Below are 26,575 nucleotides of genomic sequence, written 5' to 3' on the forward strand. Positions count from 1 at the left end.
TCTCCTCCCCACTGGACGTGCCTGAAACACCTCCCAAGGAAGGCGCCCAGTGGGCATCCTTACCAGATGCCCGAACCACCTCAGCTGACTCCTTTCTAAGTGAAGGAGCAGCGGCTCTAATCCGAGTTCCTCACGGATGGCTGAGCTTCTCACCCTATCCCTAAGGGAGACGCCAGCCACCCTTCTGAGAAAACTCATCTCGGCCGCTTGTACCCGTGATCTCGTCCTTTCGGTCATCACCCAGCCCTCAAGACCATAGGTGAGGATAGGAACGAAGATCGACCGGTAGATCGAGAGCTTTGCCTTGCGGCTCAGCTCTCTTTTCGTTACAACGGTGCGGTAAAGCGAACGCAATACCGCCCCCGCTGCTCCGATTCTCCGGCCAATCTCACGCTCCATAGTACCCTCACTCGCGAACAAGACCCCAAGGTACTTGAACTCCTTCACTTGGGCTAAGGACTCATTTCCTACCCGGAGTAAGCAATCCATCGGTTTCCTGCTAAGAGTCATGGCCTCAGATTTAGAGGTGCTGATCCTCATCCCAGCCGCTTCACACTCGGCCACCAGCCGATCCAGTGAGTGCTGAAGGTCACAGGCCGATGATCCAATGAGGACCACGTCATCTGCAAAAAGCAGTGACGAGATCCTCAGACCACCGAACTGCAACCCCTCCCCACCCCGACTACGCCTCGATATCCTGTCCATGTATATCACAAACAGGATTGGTGACAAGGCGCAGCCCTGGCGGAGACCAGCATCCACTGAGAACGAAACTGACTGGCTGCCGAGGACGCGAACACAGCTCTCGCTTTGGGAGTACAGGGATTGGATGGCCCTGAGGATAGACCCCCTTACCCCATACTCCCGCAGCACCTCCCACAGTTTCTCCCGGGGGACCCGGTCATACGCCTTCTCCAGATCCACAAAACACATGTAGACCGGATGGGCATACTCCCAGGCCCCCTCCAGGATCCTTGCGAGAGTGAAGAGCTGGTCTGTAGTTCCACGTCCGGGGCGAAAACCGCATTGTTCCTCTTCAATCTGAGGTTCGACGATCGGCCGAACCCTCCTTTCCAGCACCTTGGAGTAGACCTTACCAGGGAGGCTGAGAAGTGTGATGCCCCGGTAATTGGCACACACTCTCTGGTCCCCCTTTTTGAACAGGGGAACCACCACCCCAGTTTGCCACTCCTTTGGCACTGTACCCGACTCCCACGCGATGTTGAATAGGCGTGTCAACCATGACAGCCCCTCAACACCCAGAGCCTTTAGCATTTCTGGCCGGATCTCATCAATCCCTGGGGCCTTGCCACTGCGGAGATGTTTGACCACCTCAGTGACCTCCACCAGGGAAATTGACGATGAAACACCATCAACCTCGAGCTCTGCCTCCAACATAGAGGGCGTGTTATTCGGATTCAGGAGTTCCTCAAAGTGTTCCTTCCAACGTCCGACAACCTCCTCAGTTGAGGTCAACAGAGTCCCATCCTTACTGTACACAGCTTGGATGGTTCCCCGTTTCCCCCTCCTGAGGTGCCGGATAGTCTTCCAGAAACACTTTGGTGCCGACCGAAAGTCCTTCTCCATGACCTCTCCGAACTTCTCCCACACCCGCTGCTTAGCCTCCGACACGGCAGCAGCTGCAGCCCTTCGGGCCTGTCGGTACCCTGCAACCGAGTCAGGAGTCCTCCAGGATATCATATCCCGGAAGGCCTCCTTCTTCAATCGGACGGCTTCCCTGACCACCGGTGTCCACCACGGTGTCCGAGGGTTACCGCCCCTTGAGGAGCCTAAAACCCTGAGGCCACAGCTAGCCGCCGCAGCTTCAGCAATGGAGGCTTTGAACACCGCCCACTCCGGCTCAATGCCCCCAACCTCCACAGGAATGCCAGAAAAACTCCGCCGGAGGTGTGAGTTGAAGATACCTAGGACGGGGGCCTCCTCCAGACGTTCCCAGTTCACCCGCACTACTCGTTTGGGCTTACCAGGTCTATCCGGAAATTTCCCCCACTCCCTGATCCAACTCACAACCAGATGGTGGTCGGTTGACAGTTCCGCCCCTCTCTTTACCCGAGTGTCCAAAACATGCGGCCTCAGATCAGATGACACGATCACAAAATCGATCATTGATCTTCGGCCTAGGGTACTCTGGTACCAGGTACACTTATGAGCACCCTTATGTTCGAACATGGTGTTTGTTATGGACAATCCATGGCTAGCACAGAAGTCCAATAACAAACGACCGCTCGGGTTCAGATCAGGGAGGCCGTTCCTCCCCACCACGCCTCTCCAGGTGTCTCCATCGTTGCCCACGTGGGCGTTGAAGTCACCCAGCAGAACTACGGAGTCCCCTACTGGAGCCCCATACAGGACTCCATTCAGGGTCTCCAAGAAGGCCGAGTACTCTGAACTGCTGTTTGGTGCATACGCACAAACAACAGTCAGAGTTTTCCCCCCTACAACCCTTAGGCGCAGGGAGGCGACCCTCTCGTCTACCGGGGTAAACTCCAACACCGCGGCGCTCAGCCGGGGATTTATGAGTATCCCCACACCCGCCCGACGCCTCACGCCCTTGGCAACTCCGGAGAAGAATAAAGTCCAACCCTTATCCAGGAGTATGGTACCAGAGCTGAGACTGTGCGTGGAGGTAAGCCCCACCAGATCTAACTGATAGCGCTCCACCTCCCTCACAAGCTCCGGTTCCTTTCCCCACAGCGAGGTGACGTTCCACGTCCCCAGAGCCAGCTTCTGCCGCCCGGGTCTGGTCCGTCGAGACCCCCTACCTTCGCTGCCACCCATGTGGCTGCGCACCCGACCCCAACGGGTCTTCCCACAGGTGGTGGGCCCATGAGATGAAAAGAGGGGGGGGTGCCACGTAGTTTGTTCGGGCTATGCCCGACCGGGCTCCGTGGCAAACCCGGCCACCAGACGCTCGCCATCGAGCCCTCCGTCTGGGCCTAGCTCCAGACGGGGGCCCCGGGCTTCCTCCGGGCTGGGTCCCATCTCCTCTTTCGTCGATATTCATTGATTTATATATAAGAAACTAAATTATGGCAATATGGTGAGGTGCAGAGTTAGTGGAATTATGGCCGATTGGAGGAGTTTAAAAGTCTTATGGCCTGGGGGATGAAACTGTCTCGGAGACTGGGGGTGCGGGCCCGGATGCTGCGTTAGCGTTGGAATATCTACACTGACAGTTGATGTGCAAGATTTTTGCACGATTTGGAAACAAAGACAAATCAATTGCACATCATGCTGTAGTGTCTCAGATGATTGATGCTATCCTCCTCCCAAAACAGGTTGCTGTATGTAAATGTGATGCTCACACTTCTAATAATGACCCAGTGTCACAAGGTAATAACAGAGCAGATGCAGAAGCAAAAGCAGCCGCTCGCCAGCCTCACACATTCTCTTACAGATCGACTCAACCACCCGCAATGGCTGATTTACAGGAACTCCAACTTAGAGCTACAGCGGTTGAGCGTGCACTTTGGAGGAAATGTGGCTGCACGTACACAGATGGGTTGTTAATGACGCACTCCTTCTTCTCATGATTGAACAAAATAAATAGATAAGCAAATTTTAAACAAACAATGCATATCTTGTTGCTTGAATACATCACAAACAAAATTATATAACAATGAGGAACATTGTCTGATTTATGACAAATTTATATCATTAAGATTCATCTTATTGACCTTGTCAAGCAAATCCAGGGCTATAATGATTGACTTAAGTAAAAGCCCTTTTTGTATTCACTTTTGCTTTCAAACTGAGTTTCAGAGTTGAAGGGGTTAAGTGCAGGACTGGGTGGTCCATCCTGCTCATAAGGAAAATGAAACCAAACAAGTGTATCAACTTTTTTCAAGCCTACTGAGGATTTAGTTGTTACAACAAGCCGTCCAGAAACAAGCAGTCGGTTTTCATGTATCAGAGAGACCAGCGAAGCAACAAAGCCCCAGTAAAGAAGTGAAGGCAGAAGGGGAAATGTCTGCTGCAAGGTAAGTTTGACTTTAGTGCAGTTTTTGTGATTTGGTTTCACTTTTGGGTGCTGACATGTTATACAACTTTATTGTCTATGGTTTGATACTAATACCTCACTCAAGCCTGCTGAGGATTAAGTTATTGCAACAAGCTGTCCAGAAATATCAGTGGGTTTTCATTGTATCAGACAGACCAGCGAAGCGACGAAGCACCAGTAAAGAAGTGACAGCAGAAGGGGAAATGTCTGCTGCAAGGTAAAGTTGGACTTTAGTGCAGAAAAGAGAGAGAGATAATATTTCAAGTCTTTATAATCCTTATATAAACTTGTTACTTCTGTTTCTTTTTATTTATGGTATCAAATAAACATAGAAATCCACTACTAGAAAGTACCTTTCTTCATGTGCTCTTTTGGAGTTAACATTTTTTGTGATTTTTAAAAACTGATATACATATTTGAGATCTTTAACAACCAACAACTATTTTCCATTTAAGGTAAAGTGTAGTGAATGTCCTAGACATGTTAACAGTCACTTTGACAAAGGCTCTGACACATGTAACACGTGACCTGACTGACACAGTCAAACACAAAATGGAAAGAGAAACAAAATCACCACAACTAAACAGAAAACAACCACAAAGAGATTATAACCTACAAAGAAATACAAAACAACGACAATTTCATCTGAGCTCTAAGCTAAAGACTTTTGGTATTTTGTTGAACACTTTTCGTTATGGCATTTTCTTTGGGTTAAGATTTTTGTTTCCTGTTTAATTAAGAAACTTTGCTCCTTAATCACTGTCATGTTTCCAGTGTCTTTTTGGACATATGCCTTGTTCTTTGCTGTTTTTTCCTGTTCACCTTGTGGTTCACTGCATATTGAGTTTTGATCTTTATTTTTTGGATTACTGTTTTACTTTTGTAGTGTTATTTCTGCCTAAATGTCTTTAGTTATTTTATTGGCTCCTGCATAAGGAACCACACAAAAAGACAAAAAAATAAAAAAAAAAACAACACCAAGCAACGACAGAGAGACTAAAGCACCCAAAAAGAGACAAAAATATTAACTGCAAAGACACATAATACCAAATAGTAAACAAAACTACAACAAAAAGGGGAGAGCGTGGCCTAGGGGATAGAGCGGGTGTTCTGCAACAAGAAGGTTGCCTGTTCGAATCCCACTCTTTCCCATCTGCATGCCTAAATGTCCTTGGCAAGATACTGAACCCCTAACATGGCCCCTCATAAATGCTGAGTGTTCTTAAAATGTTAGTCGCTTTGGACAAAAGCGTCAGCTAAATGACATGTAATGTAATGTAATAAACAACCACAAAGATTTTGCCAATAAACCAAACAAAGAAGAAGAGAAACAAAACAACCACCAAGAGAACAAACTGACAACATAACAGCCACGAAGAGACATAAAAGGACTACAAAACAACCACAGACACACAACAAAAACAAAGAGATACATTGCCACCTGTTCAGCGTGTTCGTTATCCTAAATATGAGAAGATGAGCCGAACATGGTTTGTTCAATCAAGTATTTATTTAGGAAGCAATGACAGGGTATGGAAAGATCAGCAAAGCAAAGGACATCCAATACACTACCCCAGAACTCTAGCAGCCCTGGGGAAGCCTCGAGTCGCATCATAACACGAGACCCAGCAGAACGCATCAGCACATCAGAACGCATCAAACAGCCGGCGTCTGTAAGATTTTATAACAGTAGGTCTTGGTTCTTCCTCCTCGAAATTGCGCACGCGTAGTCCCTCCTCTTGGCATTTGGAATAAGGAAGTGAACAGGAGACACTCTCAAGGCCTTGACATAGCTGATGCCATGAGGGCCAAACTGTTGTTGCTGGAGAAAAGGTATTATGTTCCTGCTATATCGGCTGAAAAGTTCTGTTTGTACAGACAGTCAAAACAACTTAGCAAAAACAACGAAACAGAACTGTGAGCCACATACATTCTAATTTCAAGATTACACAGTAGGAAAGAAAAGGTTATTTATTAATCATTTGTATAGAAGGCATTATATCTGGCTCAAACAGCTCATGCTTTCAGACCCCCACTATATAGAATTATTTCACCCTGACACACCACAAAAATAAAGAAAACAGACAAAAGACACGGTAAATGACTACAAAGAAACAACTACAAACCAACACTTGTAATGACTTAAATGAAATGTCCAAAAGTAATTGATGCTCACAGTATTCTGTGAGGACGTCTCTAAATGGGGTCTCCAAAGGGAGACAGAATTAAATATGATGATAGATATCAAAGAGAGGGTTGACAACATCAACCTAAACTTCGACCATGTTTCTAAGTCAGAGCAAAAAGGTAAGGCCTTTTGGGAATATTTGAAGAACAAGCTGACCCAAGTGACCGCAGACAGCAGGCATGCAAAGCTGCTTGAGGAGCTGGATGCCGTGCTCAAGGACACTTTAGTTGGCCTGGCGAAGCTTGAATACTTCCTGGATGCAGTGGAGAAGCTGGCGGTCACTTCGCTCCATGTGTTTACGGAGAACCAGGCACTATGTCTGCCCAAAGGAATCACCCTCGATTGTGTTCAGGTTGTCATCACTGCATCACGGCTAATCTGCCCTCTCCTCCTCGAGTTCAAAAGAGATGCACAAGTCTTCTTCCTGCCCAGACTTCAGAATGTGGAAGTGCTCTCGTATGAGTTGGACAAGTACATACGGACCACGCAGAAAATCTGCGAGACGTTAGGAAAAAGGTGAACAGACGTGCAACAACATGACACATTTAGCAGTGGGTAACATTTAGTGCAGGAAGTAAGTGTAACTGTCTTTCACAGCTCCCTCAGTGACTTTCATTTGAAAATGACGACGGAAACTGTGGTGAACTTCGACGTGGATCTGTCTGAAGATGACATGCGGAGGATACTTGATCATATTAATCAGCTGGATGAGATCAGGTAAGTGTTGTCTAAGCTGCTTTCAAACTACTTACTGGTACTGAGTGCAACCTTTGTTACAGCAGATCATACAACTCTTCTGAACAGACTCAGTATAGGTTCCCCTAGATATCAAATGCTGCTTAAAGTCCCAGGATCCAGGCTTAAAAAAATGGGGGGGGACATGTTTTTTAGGGTTAAGCTACAGTTTGGCACAAACTTTACATCAGATCAGTGCCTCAGTTTAAAGAGCAGTAAATATATATATCTTTGAATATTTAGGTTTTTCCTTTACTGTTTTGTTGTTGTTCTTTTTCTTTTTTGTTTAAGCTGGCTTTAATTTGCACATTTTGCAGTTATATTTTATTTTTGCCCATTGAAACTCTATTAGAATACTATTTTTATTCTCTCCACCGCCTTTTCCCACGCCTGAGGATTTAACTGTTGAATCGGAGAGCGTAGTTCCCTGCAGGCTGGGTGATAACTGGTAGAATTTATAGTCATTGGGAGGGAGATCAAAATTCCAAAAGAAATTCCAGGAGAAAAGAGAGATCAGCAAAAACAATAAGCACAAGGACAGGGTATTAAAGATGTGACAATGTTCAGTTTGTGGCGTCTTTAAGGTGCATCCGAAACTTTGAAATTTTTAATTTATTTTGTCTTCATCAGGATGAACAAGCACTTCAGGATGGTGTTCTTGTTTCAAGATGAATCGTTTTGTGACTTCATCAATGACTTCAGCAAGCGACAGGGCAGGATGCTGGAGTTTCTCAAAAACCTAGAGGAGAGTTCTACTCAGCTTGACAGGATGAATAAGGGTGCAAAGATCTCCAGCGTGGTTGGCAGCTCGGTTGGGGCGACTGGAGGTGTGCTCTCCATTGTTGGCTTGGCGTTAATTCCAGTGACGGCAGGGGTGTCTCTAGCTCTGACAATGACGGGGATAGGTATGGGAATCACCAGCGGAGTCAACAGTGCTGTCACCACCTTCACAGAGATCGGAGTAAATTCAACTCAGCAGAAGAAAGCCAGAGAGGTTTTCCAGAAATTCATGGAGGATGTGCAGAGTCTCCAGAAATGTCTGGACAAGGAGACCAGTCAAACCGACACCAAAATGGAAGACAGTATCATCACAGTTGCTGTGGGAGTTGGCAAGGGTCTTGGTAAAGTTGGTGCTATTGCAAAAGGTATTGATGCATTAGTTGATGGTGCCTCTGCTCTTAAGCTGTTAAAAACCGAAGAGTTGATTGCAGATGTTGGTAAGGTGGTGGCTCAGGAAGGTAAAGCATTACGTAATGTGCCCAGGGTGGCCGCAGACATCCCAGATATTGGTCAGGCAGTCGCCAAAGCGCCTCTCGTTCTTTCCAAGGCAGCCAGGGGAGGTCTCATAGCAGCCAATGCTCTCTTCCTTGGCATGGATATCTTCTTCATCTGTAAGGACAGCATCAGTCTGGCAAAAGGTAGTGAGACCGACAGCTCAAAGTGGATCAGGGCCAGAGCTTCTCTGTGGAGCTCAGAGATGGATTCATGGAAGGAGATCTACTACTCCCTGTGTGAGGGCCAGGAGACGTCAGAGAAAAAAAAAGCTCTTCTGAAGACACCATTTTATCCATAATTATCTTGGACGTTTAGTCCATGACAATTACTAAGTGTGGAAGAGAAAAATAGAATTGGGAATTAAAAAGAAAAGTCAAAAAGAAGAGTATTTAAGAGATATCTCGTTGAAATTGAAACACATTTGAAAGCACTGAGTGTGTGGAAGAAGGAATGTGGAAGCAGGAAAAATGAAAAATCTAAACTGCAATTTGTTCGACAAAAGAAACTTTTCTGAGTCATGTGATCACAGCAGAGTGCAATTCCCTCTCACCCAAACATATTGAGACTAGACCGAAGTAGAACCAAGACTTGACTAAGACTATGCACCTCTGAATTCCCTATGAGCAAAGAGAAACATGCAGATAATGTAGATATCAGGTCTTCACCCCTGTGGGTGACGCCATCCATGATTGTTTCTACCTGAGACAAATACCTATTGCTTTCCATGATTTCTAGTAATCAGACAGTGAATTCTTATAATTCTAATAATTGTGTTTCGTTACTTGCAGTTTTTTTCGATTGCTTAAGCACGATTTTCAAAACAGGGCCCGGTGTTTCAATCACTAAAAACAATCAGCACAACCACACACCCGATCAGCAGAACACCTCAGATCCTTTGCAAAACGAAACACTCTTGTAAAAACTATACACATATTGATCAAAACCATATTTTTTTACCATATGAAACACAGACGCTTCATATGAGTTAATTCAGTTTGAGCCAGTTACACACTGCTGTTGCTAACCTAAAACACTTTTAGCAATTCCAGTTCTCAGTGGTTAAACTACTGTAAGTGAAGTACTCTGAGAAAGTGCAAATATACAATAAATTCACCAAACACTACACAAGACCAATGCTGCGGTCCCATGAAAATTGAATTTATTTCTCTCCATATCCCCAAATCTGTCAATTTGTCAACATGGAGAATCACAACAAAACATGTCCCAGTTTTCATGCTACTACAGGAGTGTGCATAACACTGTAAGCTCGACAAATATCAGACAAGCAGAAAATTCTGTATCCAGTACAGTTTCAATGAGGGGTACCTGAGCCTAGGGCCGGAGATTGTAAACAGTGTTAATTTTGGCAGGTATTTTTGATTTAGTCTTAGTCTTAGTCTTTTGACGAAAATGCATTTTAGTTTTAGTCACATTTAGTCATTTTTATCCTTCTTAGTTTTAGTGTAGTTTTAGTCGACTAAAACCAATTACATTTTAGTCTAGTTTTAGTCGACGAAAACGAATTCCATTTTAGTCTAGTTTTAGTCACATTTAATAGCCAAATCAAACTCCCTTTCTATAAAAACATAGAGCTGCAGCCTAATAGCTTAAAAATATATATTTAGTTTTAAATGTGAAAACAAAAGTGAGAGCAGGTCAGACTGGAGGTGAACACAGCAACTGCAGCTCGGAAGAAACCAACTGCAGCTTCTGCTCTGATCAAGAAGCTGAGGCTTCTTGATCAAGAAACTCTGTGTTTTCACTGTTTTCATAGTTAAAATTTTTCACAATTGTTAACACACGTTTTTCAAAACAATAACGGCTTTCTCAAAACTGCACACAGAAAACTGAAAACCTCACTCACAAAATGCTAAACCTGACACTCCCTTTGCAAGATGACTCTTTGATATCGAATCTCTTACCTGTTCACAAAATGAAACTCGTGTTTTCATTTGGTACACACAGCCATATTTTCAATTGACACACACATACCATTCATTGAGTACACACAACTAAGCATTTGCTTGCACACTACCAAGCATTTACAGCACACTGTAGTGCAAAACTGAAAACACAATCATCACAATGGAACACACCATATGAATAACAGTGACTCTGGAGAATGAGCCATTTCTCCTTTTGTAAAATGTCTCAGTGTAGGCCTACTTTTTTCATAGTCAAACATAAAACAGCACACAAATATGCAGCATAAAAAGGTTTATTTCGGCACACACAGAGAACAGTACTGTAAACCGGCCTAACAATTGTTAACACACGTTTTTCAAAACAATAACGGCTTCTCAAAACTGCACACAGGCAGCTGAAAACTTCACACACAAAATGCTGACAGGCCTCGACACTCACGTCGCCACAAGCCTCCTCCATGGCCTAGAGCAGTGGGACCCGGTCCTGTGGGTTCCGTTCATATTCCTTCCACCTCCAAGCTGAAAATAATTCCTCAATAGGATTCAGGAAAGGAGAATAAGGTGGAAGGTATAGAACGGAAAAATTTGGGTGGTCCTGGAACCACTGACACACTTGAGCAGCCCGGTGGAAGCTCACATTGTCCCAGATGTGAACGTGATCGATCCGCTGTGGGTCATCTATCTGGCCAGTTGGTACCAGCAGGTCATTCAGGCCATCCAGGAAGACGAGGAGACGGGCAGCATTATAGACCCCTAGGTGGGCATGACTGTGCAAGATCCCATGGTGATTCATTGCAGCACACAGTGTGATGTTCCTGGGACACGCTGGCCGGGGACCTCAACAATATCCCGCTGGCCAATGAGGTTTCTGCCCCGTCGACTCCTCTTCACCAGGTTGAATCCCACCTCATCAATAAAGATGTACTGGTACAACACATTAGCTGTGTGAGGCTTTCTACCTCAATATTTTTTATTTTATTCTATTGTATTGTATTTTACAGTTTTTTACGATTGCATAAACACTAAAATCCAAAGTATAACACAATTATCAAACCTGACACTCAAGGAGCAAAACATGGCCCAGATCTGCACCACTATAAGCACAATGTCAGCTTCACACTTTATGCAAAACAATACCCACAGTGATCTGCAAAACACTAAACACACTTGTATACATTAAACACAGAAGGATATCATGATGTCACTTCCTTGCAATTCCTAAGCACAGCCTGTCAAATGACCACCCTATTGGCCAATTGGTTAAGCACAACATGTTGAACCATTTGGCGTTTAAACACAGCATTGCTTAATTGTAGAAACACCAATCAGGTTTAAGCACTATAGCAATGCAGCAGCCTAGTTCACCTGTTTTCAACCAAAATGCAGCTTGTGCTTAAAAAAGAAGAAGAGTGAGGGTGAGAGGGAGAATCCTAGGAGGTGAAGAAGGCTGCGGCTGTGGCATTAGTAATGATGGTGTGTGTGATGTTGCATACTGCACACATAACTTTCATAATGTAAATGTACTGTATTCCAGACCTATGCTGAACTACACAATCTTGTCTTTCACTGTATTTCTGAGTTTTACAGATGGATGAGGAAATCGCATGAATTCATATACATAGATGAGGCAGGGTTCATATGACAAGATCAAAAAGGAGAGGCAGAAATATCATTGGCCACGGGGCTATAATCCATGTCCCAGGAAAACGTGGGGGTAACATCACCTTTTGTGCTGCCACTACACAGAATGGGGTCCTCCTCCGTCACACCAACATGGGCCCTTACAACACACCTCACATTCTCACATGTTTGGATCGATTACACAACATCGTCACAGCAGTAAATCACATTCACCAGATGCAATCCATTGTCATCTGGAACAATGAGTCATTCCACCGCTCTGCTCTGGTCCAGAACTGGTTTCAACACCATCAACAGTTTACAGTACCATACCTTCCACCATACTCGCCGTCTCTAAACCCAATCAAAGAGTTTTTCTCGGCATGACGGTGGAGGGTTTACGATCTCCGGCCCCAGGCTCAGGTACCCCTCATTGAAACTGTACTGGATACAGAATTTTCTGCTTGTCTGATATTTGTCGAGCTTACAGTGTTATGCACACTCCTGTAGTAGCAGAATTCATTTTTCATGAGTCTGCAGCATTGGTCTTGTGTAGTGTTCGGTGAATTTATTGTATATTTGCACTTTCTCAGAGTACTTCACTTATAGAACTCTAATCACTAAGAACTGGAATTGCTAAAAGTGTTTAAGGTAATAACAGCAGTGTGTAACTGGCTAAAGCAGAATTAAGTAATATGAAGCGTGTGTGTTTCATATGGCAAAATAATATTGTTTTGATAAAAAAGTGTATAGTTTTTACAAGAGTGTTTAGTTTTGCAAAGGATCTGAGGTGTTCTGCTGATTGGGTGTGTGGTTGTGCTGATTGTGTTTAGTGTTTGAAACACCGGGCCCTGTTTTGAAAATCGTGCTTAATCAATCGAAAAAAACTGTATTGTATTCAAATGTACCGGCTGCTATGACGACTTAATTTCCCTCGGGGATGAATAAAGTAATCTATCTATCTATCTATCTATCTCCTGGATCAGCTCACACAGACAGCATGATAATGCAATGTACAGTATGGACACAGAGAGGTCAACACAGTGGGCTACAGTGAGACACTGTAGAAAAGGAACAATATTGGATTACAGGTACAATACATGCATGTGTCAGTGCTGAATGTTGGTACTTACAAGCACAAACTGTCACTGTAACTCCTTCATGCCTGTGTTCCGTTCAAATGGGACCCTGAACATTTGTTTCATTAGCATGGCATTCCTATGAAGAATACGCTCCAATGTAGAGAGGCTGACGGTCTGGACATTTCTAAATGTAGCATGGTCAGCCAGGATACTAGTTTTTATTTGTCTGAGTTTGATAGAGTTGTTCTCACGAACCATATCTACAATTTCAGTCTCCTGTTCGGCTGTGTAAATGAGGTGAAATTGCTCAACAGACCTGAATGTTTAGAGATTTGAGTATTTGTGTGTTGTAGGTTGATGCTTGGAGATTTTACTTGAGAAGTGTGTGCAACAACTGAACATTGTGTGTAGTCTTTTGACAACAAGGTGATGTGTAATTGACATCAGAGTGTAAAGAATGAAAGTCAGAGACTAATGCAGATAAGGGAGTGTGAAGTAGTGCCAAATTGGGTTGAGTGATTGGTACATGAAGTGAAGGTTGTGCAAATTGTGCCGAATCTTAGCTTTTTGTGTGTTAACAACTGATTAAAACTGTAAGAAAGCATTATCCATAATGGCTGGAGTGAACAGGGGATTAGAGTAAACAGAAGGCAGACCAGGTATGAAAAAATGTTGTTTAAATTGTGTCCAGATTTTAAGACAGTTTGTCACAACAACACTGTCTGATTGCACATATGCTGAAATTGTTGTGGGGAAGCACAGGAGGGACATCAGAGATGATAAACCACATGAGGCCTCCTCAACCTGTAGCCAGGCTGGGGGTTGGTCATTAGTGCAACAGCTGTCAGGCCTGGACTAGAATGAGGACTGAGATGCAGAGGATTCACGTGCCAGCACACTTTATTGAAATCAGTTCCTCTATGCAGAGTGACAAAAGATCGGGCTACTAATTCAGATGTTTATGGAGCAATATGCAGTCGCAGATGCCTGGCGCTTTCTCAACCCTAGTACTAAACAGTTTTCTTTCTTTTCTCCTGTCCATGGCACATTCTCCCTTATTGTTAATTTTCTCATTGATAGCAAACTCCTAACATCTGTTAGTTCAAGCTCCTACAATCCCATTGTGATATCTGACCATGCAACAGTGGTTGTCAACATCTCTCTTCCTGGTAGATCTATGAAACGCTCTCCCTGGCGCTTTAATTCTAGATTGCTTTCTGACCCAAACTTTCTTTTGACTATTAAGAACCGCATAGATCTTTATATCTCTACCAATGTTAACCTAGATACATAGGCAGCAGCCGTCTGGGAGGCATGCAAAGCTTACCTGAGAGGAGAGATAATATCTTACTCAGCTTATAAGACAAAGATCACCTCAGAGAAAAGTGCACGCCTTGATAGAGATATATCAGAACTTCAGTCTAAATGTGTGGACTCACCCAATGCAGATCTTTCAAAAGAATTACTCTTTGCTTCCAACGAAGCTGCAGAGTCACTATTGAAATCACGTCATAAATATTATGAGTTTGGAGATAAACGTAGTAAACTGCTTGCACACCAACTCCGACAAGCATCTTCATCACAACATATAACTCAGATCAGTTCTAAAGATGGGACAACTATTGACCCACAGGTGATTAATAACCATTTCAGAGACTTCAATGCCAAATTATACACCTGTGAATGCGTGGCGGATGAGAAACAATATGACGTTTTTTTAACTCTTTAGAGATTCCCTCCATTGACAGCGCAACATCATCTAGACTGGATGAACCCTTTTCGTTTGGTGAACTCAGTAGTGCTTTAATACTGATGCAGAGTGGTAAATGCTCAGGCCCAGATGGTCTCCCGGCGGAATTTTATAAAACAGGGGAATAATGATTGACTACAGCAAAAGTCCTGTTGCCACTATAGTCCACAGTCATTGTCCACTGCCGCCAATTAGGATCCATCAACAGCTGCCACCTCTGTCATGATGCCAACGCGATAAAGGAGCCGCCACTATTTTTACGATCAGCCCGCACGATATAGAATCCACTATACTGGATCCACCATTGCGACCTCTGATACGCGATCCACAAATTGCAATCCATGATGTGGCCACAGCTGCAGCCCTGGATCTGCGGACGATAAGGCAAAGGGACTCTGGGGAAGGGGTCAAGTCAGTAACATGTATTGATGAGATATGAATTACTTTTAGGTGATAAGGATGGAGAAGAGAAAGGAGAAGCTGGAAAGAGAAGCTCCGTGTGTCATAAATTCCCTTGGCATCATCAGGTGTTTTTGCCTTGTTATCAATGATACAATGATGCAGGCCGAACTTGAGGGTACACTGAGTAACAATGAGGAACATTGTCTTATATATGATACATTTATATCATTAACATTATCTTATCAGAATCTTATGGCATTGACCTTGTCAAGCAATTCCAGGGGAATAATGATTGACTACAGTAAAAGTCCTGTTGACTGATTTAGTGTTTTTAATCTTTAGAATACACACAAACTTGTTCCTTCTGAGTTTCTTTTTCTTTGTGGTATCAAATAAACATAGAAATCCACTAGTAGAAAGAACCTTTCTTCAAGTGCTCTTTTGGAGTTAAAGTTTTTGTGCCTTTTAAAAACTGATATACATATTTGAGATCATTAACAACCATCAACTATTTTCCATTTAAGTGTAGTGAATGACCTCGACATGTTAACAGTCACTTTGAAAAAAACTCTGACACATGTAACGCGTGACCTGACACAGTCAAACACAAAATGGAAAGAGAAGCAAACCCACCACAACTAAACAGAAATCAACCACAAAGATATTATAAACTACAAAGAGATACAATACTTTTGTAGTGCTTCTACACATTCATTGGGTATCATGCATGTCTACCGTCCCAAAAACTCTGGAAAAAAATAACTTTGTTGTGGTTCCTCTATTTCAGAAACTATATGCTAGAGTGCCTCCAATGGGATTACGACGAAATAGACGCCATAGTCGCAACATGCCCATGCCCCCATAGATCTATGCACTCCCCCACTACCACTCGACCCACCCATAGATGGACCAACCCACTTTTTAGACAGTCTATCGGTGTCCGGCCGCCATTTCATTCTTGCAAGTCTTGGGAACACTTAATGGCTAACTAGCAGCATGAATCGTATTCGACAACCGAGATGCTCAGTGGTCGGCTGCACAAATCAGCACAAATGTCTTCATGTTACTCCAGCTTCAGAAGACAAAAGATTGAGATGGATTGAGTTCATATATGATGGCAACGTTCCTGCAAGAGTTGGCAAATATCTGTATAATGCCGGATTCTCGAAAAGGTTGTTATTGAAAGAGGGGTTCGTGCCATCTTTCCATCGCAATGCTGAAGACGAGGGAAATGTAAGTATTTTTTTTATAATTCTGGTATTTGCTTCTTTTAGACATTTTGTGTGGAGGCTAGTGACGTTAGCATGTTGTGGCGTGTGTGAGGGGGTGGGGGGCTAGTATGTAGTGGTTGGGGATAGGTAGAGACTTTACAGGAGTTTTCATGTTTGACTATTAATATTGTTATTGAACAGTTAATCGTGGACAGCTAGTTTGTGAGTGTTGTGCTCTCCACGCTCTTTTCTCCCCCTCCGCTCGAGTGTCCTCCCGTGAGTACTGTGCCGCAGATTTTTTTCCACGGCAGCTGGAAGCCTCGCGCAAGATACCGGAGGATGTTGTTGTCATAATGTGCGGGACTAGAACAATTATTCATTACCAGCCCTAGTTGGGAGAAATGTGTTCTTGTATCTTTGTATTTATGACAGTAGTACAAACATGAATAACATTGCTGCTTTTGGTGTTTAGGCAAGCACATCTGTTCACAGTGCTAGGCTACATCACGTAGCATGCCAGACGGACCCACCAAAGATGCGCACACATGGCACGCAGCTTTCTATGAAAACAGTGCGACCTCACTACAAAAGTACAGGTTTGTTTACCCTCAGTTACTTCGTCATGTCATTGATTGTGTCTCCGTGTTAAAGTTGTAACAGCATCTCATTTGTTGTGACTCCACGGATACTGAAGTCTGTTTTATCACAGGCACACAGAAAACTGTACTGCACTGATGTCGGTGTTGGGACCTCAGCTGTAAGAGACCTCGCTTGGAGGAGGGAGAGGACCAGTGTTGCCACAGTTACTTTGAAAAAGTAACTTAGTTATTTTACAGATTACTTGATTTTAAAAGTAACTTGGATACTTTACAAGTTACTTGATTTTAAAAGTAACTAAGTTAGATTTTGTCAAGACTCACTTTAGTAGATGCCGCCGGAGGGTTCCCCCAGCGGGCGCCGTAGCTGAGGTGATCCTTGAGACCGGACCGACACGCGTCCAGAGTCGCTGCCGCCAACCGCTGTACCCGGTCCCCACCTTCCGCACCGCCGACGGATACCGCCCTGCGGCCCAAGAGCACGAAAGCCCCCGCACCAGCAATCCGTGAGACACCGCGGACGAGGACCCCCCCACCCCTAAAAAAAAATAAAACATCGAGGCGTGCCGCACAACGAGCCTCCGGCGGCGTGGAGAGGAGGGCGACAGGGTGACTACTCCACCAGCCGCGGCACGTGCCCAGCGATTTAACCACAAACACCAAAATAGTAACGCAAAGTGACTTGGACAAGTAACTTTAATCTGATTACTGGTTTGGAAATAGAAATGCGTTAGATTACTCGTTACTGAAAAAAGTCGTTACTAAGTAACGCGCTACTGGCATCACTGGAGAGGACAACCCAAGTTGTTCAAGTATGGACTTTGGAGAGCCACAGGATGCTACCTTTGATCCTGATGACTCGATCACAGTCTTGACTGAGTCAGCAGTGACGTGAGTGATTCAATATTTAATCTAAACATTTCAATAATCAGATGGATTACCATCCTACACTTTTTTAGCTGTTGCAGCCTTTTGGTGAAATCTTTGTCTTTCTAATAGAATGGAATCTTCCAACCCTGTTCATAAGACACCCACATATATTGTCTATGAAAACTGCCTCCTGGAGCTGTTTGAGGTGTGTCCTGTGTGTCGGCGGGGGACAGATGTAATATATAAGAAGGGCGAGTGCTAAGCAAAGCAAGAAAATAATAAATAAAAAAAAGTGCAAAATGTCCAACTTTTTTTCCCAATTTGTATTACAAATTACGAGGATAACCTGTTGGAGCTCATCTTACACAAGGTTTTTCAGGACCCGGCCCCATATGTGAATGAGGTGCTGAAGATCTCAATACCCGAGGATCTCTCTGCCAAGTATGAGAAACCTGACAAGCAGGAAGTTATAGCCAGCTATGTGAGCATCAGGGATCACTCTGCGTATCTGGAGCACCACGCAGGAGGGCAGGACCACCCTGCATTGTATTTAGAGAATAAAAGATGACAAACAAATATAAAGTGTTCCTTTGTTTACAGTATGGCTACTGATGGCACAAAGTGTATTTTTGTAATCAATGTTTTTATTATACTTGGTATTTTTTTGTATTTATTACCTCTGTCCCAGCCAGTACATTTAATAACTGTTTAAAAAGCTCTGTGGCATTGTTTCTAGCAATCTTTCTGACAATAAAAGTGTATAGAAACAGTTGTGTGCTTTTAATGTTTGATATATAACATGTCAACAATTGACACGTGTAAGATGATCAGTTAGCAAAGTAATACAGAGGGAAGAGTAATTTATTGTATTTTATTCCTCATTCATATTTGTATTGCAGGAGACTGATATCTCATGTATAAAAAAACAACACTTACTGCTCTATTCCTCTTAGATATAAAGGCCCATAATCTGCCCTATAGATGTTGAATGCATTCTGTAATGAGAACACATAAAAAACACACAGGCTAATTAATGGAGGTAAAAACGTAATGTCCTACACCTCCATGAAAGGGGGGAGGGTGAGAGGGGTGAAAGGGGGTGGGGTCAAATGGGGGCGGGGCCCTCAAAACAGGTCAATCTGAGGAGGTCTGTTTCAGACAGGGTAAAAAGGGTGCTGTTTTAAATGATCCTTGTGGTATTTTTACCAAAAAATGTTACAGACATTTCATTAAGACCCCAAGGAACCATATCAACTGTGGAGAAATGAGCATAACATGTTCCCTTTAAGCTGAAGACTTTTGGGATTTTGTTGAACACTTTTTGTATGGCGTTTTTCCTTGGGTTTATATTCTTGTTCAGTCTGAGTTTTGCGTTTCCCTATTTAATTTAGAAAATGTTCTCTTTATTCGCTGTCATGTTTCCAGTGTCCTCTTGGACGGATGCCTTGTGCTTTGCTGTTTTTTTCCGGTTCCCTTATTGTTGCATTTTGAGTTTTGATCTTCTTTTTCTGGAATTCTGCTTTGCTTTGGAAATGTTGTGCTGAACATTTTTTTTTGTTATTTTACTGGCTCATGCATTCAGAAGCTGCTTTTCCCCAATTCCTGACACACAAATAGACTAAAAACTAAGAGTGGTGAGAAGTAGCGAAGTACAAAATACTTTGTTACTGTACTTAGGTAGATTTTTCACATATCAGTACTTTACATGAGTATTTATTTTCCTGACGGCTTTTTGCTTTTACTCCCTACATTTGAACACAAATTACTGTACTTTTTATTTCTTATATTCTCAAAACTGGCTGGTTACTCGAGCAGCGGAGGTTGGCGCAACGCGCGCTTCTTCGCCTCGTCGGGGGGGGGGGGGGGGGCAGCGCGAGACCCTAAGCGTCCGGAGGTTGGTCAGACTGCCTTGGTCGACCGGGGTCGAGCAGGCAGTACTGGTAATGATCCCTCCGCAGGTCCACCTTCAGAAACTTCAGTTCAGTTCAGTCTTTATTATTCGGTCTGAAATTTGGCAGCAAAACTAGACTGTGTCCAGTGATTTTTTTCTTCTCTGCACAAGCACTGTGCAGGCTGTTAACAAGAGAGAAACTATCTTATTTTGTGTGCCTAGATCTTGTTTCCCTTTGCTGAGTTATCATAAGGGGCATTGTGTAGCACTTTGGTCCTTGTACTTTTACTTTTGACACATAAGTCCATTTCAACAACAGACACTTTTGATACTTTAGTACATTTAATATGAGCTACTTTAAGACTTTTACTCAAGTCATTTATTTGACGGCTGACTTTTACTTTTACCGAAGTCACTTTCAGGTAAGATATGTGGCTTTCAAGTACTTTATACACCACTGAAAACTACAAAACAACACCAAACAATGATAGAGACACTAGAGCACCAAAAAAGATACAAAACAATTAACTGTAAAGACACATACTACCAAATAGTAAACAGCGACAGAATAACCACAAACAGAAATAAAACAACAACAAAAAGACACAACCACGAAGATGGCGGTATTGCAAATTGCCACTTTCCAATAATCCGAACAAAGAAGAAGGGAAACAAAAAAAACACCAAGAGAACAAATGACAACATAACAACCACAAATAGACATAAAATGACTACAAAACAACCACAGACACACAAATCACAAAGAGATACATTGTCACCACACAAAGAAAGAAAACAGACAAAAGACACGGTAAATGACTACAAAGAAACAACTCCAAAAAATTATCTCTTCTTACGGTTCTTACAGGACCGCCAAATGCGATGCGATTTGTTTGATGTGTTGTGGAGCTGTAATCCTAAATGGAGAACTTGTTCGTACGTGCATTCCCCTTTACTGTAACTGACTGCTACACCTGCCACTTTATGAATACTGTTTTATTCTGTTATTTTGTGTTGGGCTTATTTTGTTTTACACGTAGCGACTCCCCTCGCTTAAATACCTGCAGTTTAAGGAGCATTTCTCAAAAACTCTAGTTTAACACCCCTCGCCAGCAGAAGGAGGTAAGGAAGCTGGTCCCATTTACTTTGCTACAGGTATCGCGGAACGGGAGTCACTGTCACGTTAACGCATCAGATTTGTCTCGTGGTGATTTGTTTGTTTATTGTATTTTCACATTTGTGTTTGGTTTTATGGATTAAAATATCGTATACTTAATGTAATTCCAGTTTTACAGTGTATTTACAGTTACGATGAAGTGAACAATAAAGAGCCGTGTGACATAGAGAAACTCTGTGTCATGTTTGAGGGGGGGGGGGGGGCTGTTACATTAACTGTTTCTCTCAAAAATGCTGATCGTGTTGGTAAGCTCTCTGTGTATCCTTAAATGTTTTTACTGATCTTCTTCTACTTCTTCCAGCGTGCGTGCAGTTGAGTTCTGTTGACAACAACTATGCGTCGCTTTACATACGTCACATACTACGTTGCTCTGATTGGTTGTAGGTCTATCCAATTGAGCGTAGAGGAATTTTATTTCCTGGTTCGGTTGAAACACGCCCCATAATCACAGCCCAATGGAGCGGTCTCACACTCACATTCTGACTAGAATTGTGAGTATGACAACGTCAGGCTAGTGATTTCTAGTAATCAGACAGTGAATTCTTATAATTCTAATAATTGTGTTTCTGTTACTTTAGACATTCTAAATGATTTACAGGAATGTTACCCTTTTTTGTTACTAATTCTATATAATACTTTGTAATGAATTCCAATATTTAAGTCGCAGTTAGTATAAACGTTTTAGCAAACCTTTTGTTTAATCCATTTTAGTGCTCCTATTTGAGGTGATTATTAAACTGTTCTTATCCCAAGGGTGTCAAGGTAGAAAGCTCAGCTGGTAATTGTCCCTATAATTTTATAATTGTACAATATGAATCTTTGGATTTTAACAAGTCAATTGGAGGAGCAGTTTACTGAGCTTGTGCACAGAAAACAGTCAAAACAGTAATAAGACATTGATCAGTGGAATTTTCCATTACAAGGACTCGAAAGTCCATCTTATCTGGTGTTTTAGTTGTGAATTGTTTACTTTACCTCTGTTTTTTTACTGTTTTAAGAGTTGTTTATTTGATATATGTTAGACATCTATAAAACATGAAACACGTGAAATAACAGATGAAAGATCAGGCAGCACCTCAGCAGGCCGGTAGCTACAGATTCAACCCACAAAACAGCCACTCTGCAAACATGAGCTGTGCAGGATTAACAGTGTTTGAGGTGGTGGAGGTGAGAATAACCAAAGTGGGAAAAACACAAGAAAAACAACCTGTTTCTTGTCTTGTAGAGGTTACAGCTGAATTAACATGAGATCTAATGGACCAACAAGACGGACCTTGGTGTTAGAGTAATTACAGGCTTACAGTACAACAGCTCTATATGTCTCTTACAATGCGTTACAGTTACTTAAGTTAGAAGCCAGTAAGAAATAAAAATTAGAGATGTGTCCAAAGATTTTCCTCAAGACTCTTATTAGCTAGAGAGGTGACGGAAAACTGGGAAGGGAAACGAAGGACAGCAGAGAAAGCTCTCATATTAGAGGATCATAAACAAATGGACGGATCTGAGTCCTGATGATAGGAAATAAAAGCGGTTTTATAACGACCTACTGTGAGGACAATATTCGGCTGGCTGCTCACAAATCAACCCGATGGCATGAGGAAATATCGGCTCAGTCAAGAGACTCATTAATCAGCGGGCTTTAAAAGAAACGAGCTCACACATAAACAAGAGAAACCTGATAGATTATTATAATTACAATAAATGAAATCAACCGCTTAGATTTACTTTTTCCTAAAATGTTGGTCCCCAGTTTCCATATGTAGCCCTATCGCTCTGGGTAGGTTTCCGCCGAAAATCGGGGTCTGCGGTCAGAGGAGATTCGGTCGTCGACGATCTGGAGAGAGCGGGGAGAATCCAGCAAGGCAAGCCCACCATCACTCGACATAGAGCCGGCAGGAGGAGGACGAGGAGTCGGTGTGTGCGCCGCCGCAGCCGAGGTGGCTTCTCCCTCTTCCTCCGTGGATGGAGGAGGATGCTGCTGCTGCTTCTGCTTGAATATCCAAATTCACCGTGGCAGCTTCACACCCAGGACGGTCCCGTTTGTTTAGCCCTTGCGCCATGTAATAGGAAACAAAATAAATTCTGATGAACGTTACAAACCTCCCGTTTTCCCCTCCTCCTGCTCCTCCTCATCTTCTTCTTGTTCGTCTTGTTCATGTTCTCCTGCTCCTTCTTTCTATCCGCGCGCTCTTAGCTGCAGGTTTGGTCACTTTGGTCATTTTTTTTTTTACACAACCAGGACTTGCACAGCTCCACAGACACACAGAGCTGGTGTTGTCACGATATCAGCACAGGTTCCACTGGCCACATTCAAGACGGTTTTAGGGTTAGGGTTAGAATTTGGGTTCGGTGAATATATTTTAAGGTTAGGTAAGTGATAGGTTTAATGTTAGGGTTTAAGTTAGGGTAATGGTTGGGTAAGTTATCACTGTGGTTACGGTTTGGGTAAGTCTCCAGGACATCAATGTAAGTCTATGTAATGTTCTCTGAAGTTATGGAGACTTGTGCGTTTGTGTGTGTGTGTGTGTGTGTTTGTGTGTGTGTGTGTGTGTGTGTGTGTGTGTGTGTGTGTGTGTGTGTGTTTGTGTGTGGTGCTGAAAGGACAGCTATCGCCATTGCTCTGTTCTGCCACTCTGCAGTTTGTCGCCCCCTTTTGTTCAAACATCTTTATTACAACTGATCACATTTTTCATAAAAATGTATATGAATTAATACATTCAATTAATCATCTTCTCTTGTACACTGTCTTAATTCATGCTTCTTGCTGATAAAACAGTATGATCAGGTGCAGGTCATTTTAATGTGGTTGCAAGGGGACTGGGGTTTGGAGGAGGTATGTGCTCACTGAGTGACATTCTAGTTTTATTATTTTCTATTGCTGAAATCATACAAACAAGACTGATACAGAAGCTTAAGTAAAAACTTTGAAGGGTAAAATGTACAGTAGTAAAAGGATTATAAAATACAGAATAGTACAAAATAGTAAAGCAGTAAAAAATCTAGCCGTTATTTGATTTTTTCTTTACTTTAAGGCTTTAAACTAAAATTTGCTTGATTCCGTTGTTAAAATACTGTTTGACTTTTGTGCAGAGATAGAAACATCAGTGCCTTAATCAAAGACACTTCACTGGACAATGGCTGCTTCTTTGTTCAAGCTTATCCACAAACATCATAAAAAGCTTTTGGGCAGAGACAAATAAATCGTCATTTTGGTCTCAGTTTTTATTCATCCACAATCACACATGTGTCAGCTTGTTATGAGTTATGAGTAAGATAAGCTTTGTCCTTTGCTTTTTTCTGATGATAGGGTGTCAGAAATAGGCTGCCTGGGCAGGTCAGACCTCTCCTCATGAAAAAAATTCATCATCATATTTCTCTCAGGCCTCAGGGGCCTTATGTCAAAAAGACACATCAGGTCAGGCTGATTTCTGCTGTATAAACACAGAGTATAAAGATATTCCTATATAAGTGAGAAGGGGTATACAAGTCTGGCTGAATTTAGGTCAGCTAATGGAAGCTGTATTCCTTTTCTTTACTTGAGTTAAACCATCATTAGGTCAATTAATTAATTAATTAATGAGAACAGACTGTTTGTTATGAAGATGAGAATGAAATCAAATCCTTGTACAATTCTTCTGTCTATATGGACATAAGGGACATACTTTGAAATATTTCAGTTTATTCCAATGACTGAAAAACTTCAAGTTGTACTTACAGTTTTTTTCGATTACTTAAGCATGATTTTCAAAACAGGGCCCAGTGTTTCAAACACTAAACACAATCAGCACAACCACACACCCAATCAGCAGAACACCTCAGATCCTTTGCAAAACGAAACACTCTTGTAAAAACTATACACTTATTTATCAAAACCATATTTTTTTTTGCCATATGAAAACACACACGCTTCATATGACTTAATTATGTTTGACCCAGTTACACACTGCTGTTGCTAACCTAAAACACTTTTTGCAATTCCAGTTCTCAGTGATTAGAGTTCTATTAGTGAAGTACTCTGAGGAAGTGCAAATATACAATAAATTCACCAAACACTACATAATACCAATACTGTAGACTCATGAAAATATAATTTATTCCTCTCCATATCCCCAAATCAGTACACATGTCAACATGGAGAATCAAAACAAAAAATGTCCCAGTTTTCATGCTACTACAGGAGTTTGCATAACACTGTAAGCTCGACAAATATCAGACAAGCAGAACATTCTGTATCCATTAGAGGTTTCAATGAGGGGAACCTGAGCCTGGGGCCGGAGATCGTAAACCCTCCACCGCCATGCAGAGAAAAACTCTTTGATCTGGTTTAGAAACGGAGAGCATGGTGGAAGGTATGGTTCTGTAAACTGTGGATGGTGTTGAAACCAGTTCTGGACCAGAGCAGAGTGGTGGAATGACTCATTGTCCCAGATGCCAATGTATTGCATCTGGTGCATGTGATTTACTGCTGTGATGATGTTGTGTAATCAGTCAAAACCTTTCAGAATGTGAGGTTTGTTGTAAGGACCCATGTTGGCGTGACGGAGGAGGACCCCATTATGTGTAGTGACAGCACAAAGGGTGATGTTACGCCCACGTTGCCCTGGGACATGGATTATAGCCCCGTGGCCAATGATGTTTCTGCCTCTCCTTTCTGATTTTGTCCTATGAACCCTGCCTCATCTATTTATATGAATTCATGCGATTACCTCAGCATCATCTGTAAAACTCACAGAAATACAGTGAAAGACAAGATTGTGTAGTTCAGCATAGGTCTGGAATACAGTACATTTACATTATGAAAGTTGTGTGTGCAGTATGCAACATCACACACACCATCATTACTAATGCCACAGCCGCAGCATTCTTCACCTCCGAGGATTCCCCCTCTCACCCTCACTCTTCTTCTTTTTTGAGCACAAGCTCCATTTTGGTTGGAAACAGGTGAACTCAGCTGCTGCATTGCTATAGTGCTTAAACCTGATAGTTGTGTCTACAATTAAGCAATGCTGTGTTTAAATGCCAAATGGTTAAACATGTTGTGTTTAACCAATTGGCCAATAGGGTGGTCATTTGACAGGCTGTGCTTAGGAATTGCAAGGAAGTGACATCTTGATATCCTTCTCTGTTTAATGTACACAAGTGTGTTTTGCAGATCACTGTGTGTTTTGTTTTGCAAAAAGTGTGAAGCTGACATTGTGCTTATAGTGGTGCAGATCTGGGCCATGTTTTGCTCCTAGAGTGTCAGGTTTGATAATTGTGTTATACTTTGGATTTTAGTGTTTATGCAATCGTAAAAAACTGTAATTGTTTTAAGGTTAGCAACAGCAGTGTGTAACTGGCTAAAGCAGAACTAAGTAATATGAAGCGTGTGTGTTTCATATGGCAAAATAATATTATTTTGATAAAAAAGTGTATAGTTTTTACAAGAGTGTTTAGTTTTGCAAAGGATCTGAGGTGTTCTGCTGATTGGGTGTGTGGTTGTGCTGATTGTGTTTAGTGTTTGAAACACCGGGCCCTGTTTTGAAAATCGTGCTTAAGCAATCGAAAAAAAACTGTAAGCAATGCTGTGTTTAAACGCCAAATGGTTTGACATTTTGTGTTTAACCAATTGGCCCATAGGGTGGTCATTTGACAGGCTGTGCTTAGGAATTGCAAGGAAGTGACATCTTGATATCCTTCTGTGTTTAATGTATACAAGTGTGTTTAGTGTTTTGCAGATCACTGTGTGTATTGTTTTGCAAAAAGTATGAAGCTGACATTGTGCTTATAGTGGTGCAGATCTGGGCCGTGTTTTGCTCCTTGAGTGTCAGGTTTGATAATTGTGTTATACTT

General features: G+C 42.5%; 1 protein-coding gene and 1 long non-coding RNA gene across 2 annotated transcripts in view; both read left to right on the forward strand.

Moving 5' to 3' along the window:
- Nucleotides 1-3,850: 3,850 nt before the first annotated feature.
- The window catches only part of LOC133971464 (uncharacterized), a gene marked incomplete at its 3' end in the record, with an annotated part of 66,899 nt that continues 44,174 nt past the window's right edge, over nt 3,851-26,575 (forward strand). The window contains exons 1-2 of the mRNA XM_062408822.1: nt 3,851-4,001; nt 4,172-4,238. Coding sequence (XP_062264806.1) covers nt 4,225-4,238 — 14 coding nt within the window. The remainder of the gene's footprint in view (nt 4,002-4,171; nt 4,239-26,575) is intronic.
- LOC133971604 (uncharacterized) lies at nt 9,958-18,444 on the forward strand. Its single transcript, XR_009924393.1, has 3 exons — nt 9,958-16,805; nt 16,919-17,025; nt 17,124-18,444. It is a non-coding gene; the product is annotated as an uncharacterized LOC133971604 (long non-coding RNA).

The sequence above is a fragment of the Platichthys flesus genome, chromosome 16, assembly GCF_949316205.1.
Source record: "Platichthys flesus chromosome 16, fPlaFle2.1, whole genome shotgun sequence".
NCBI classification, from domain to species: Eukaryota; Metazoa; Chordata; class Actinopteri; order Pleuronectiformes; family Pleuronectidae; genus Platichthys; species Platichthys flesus.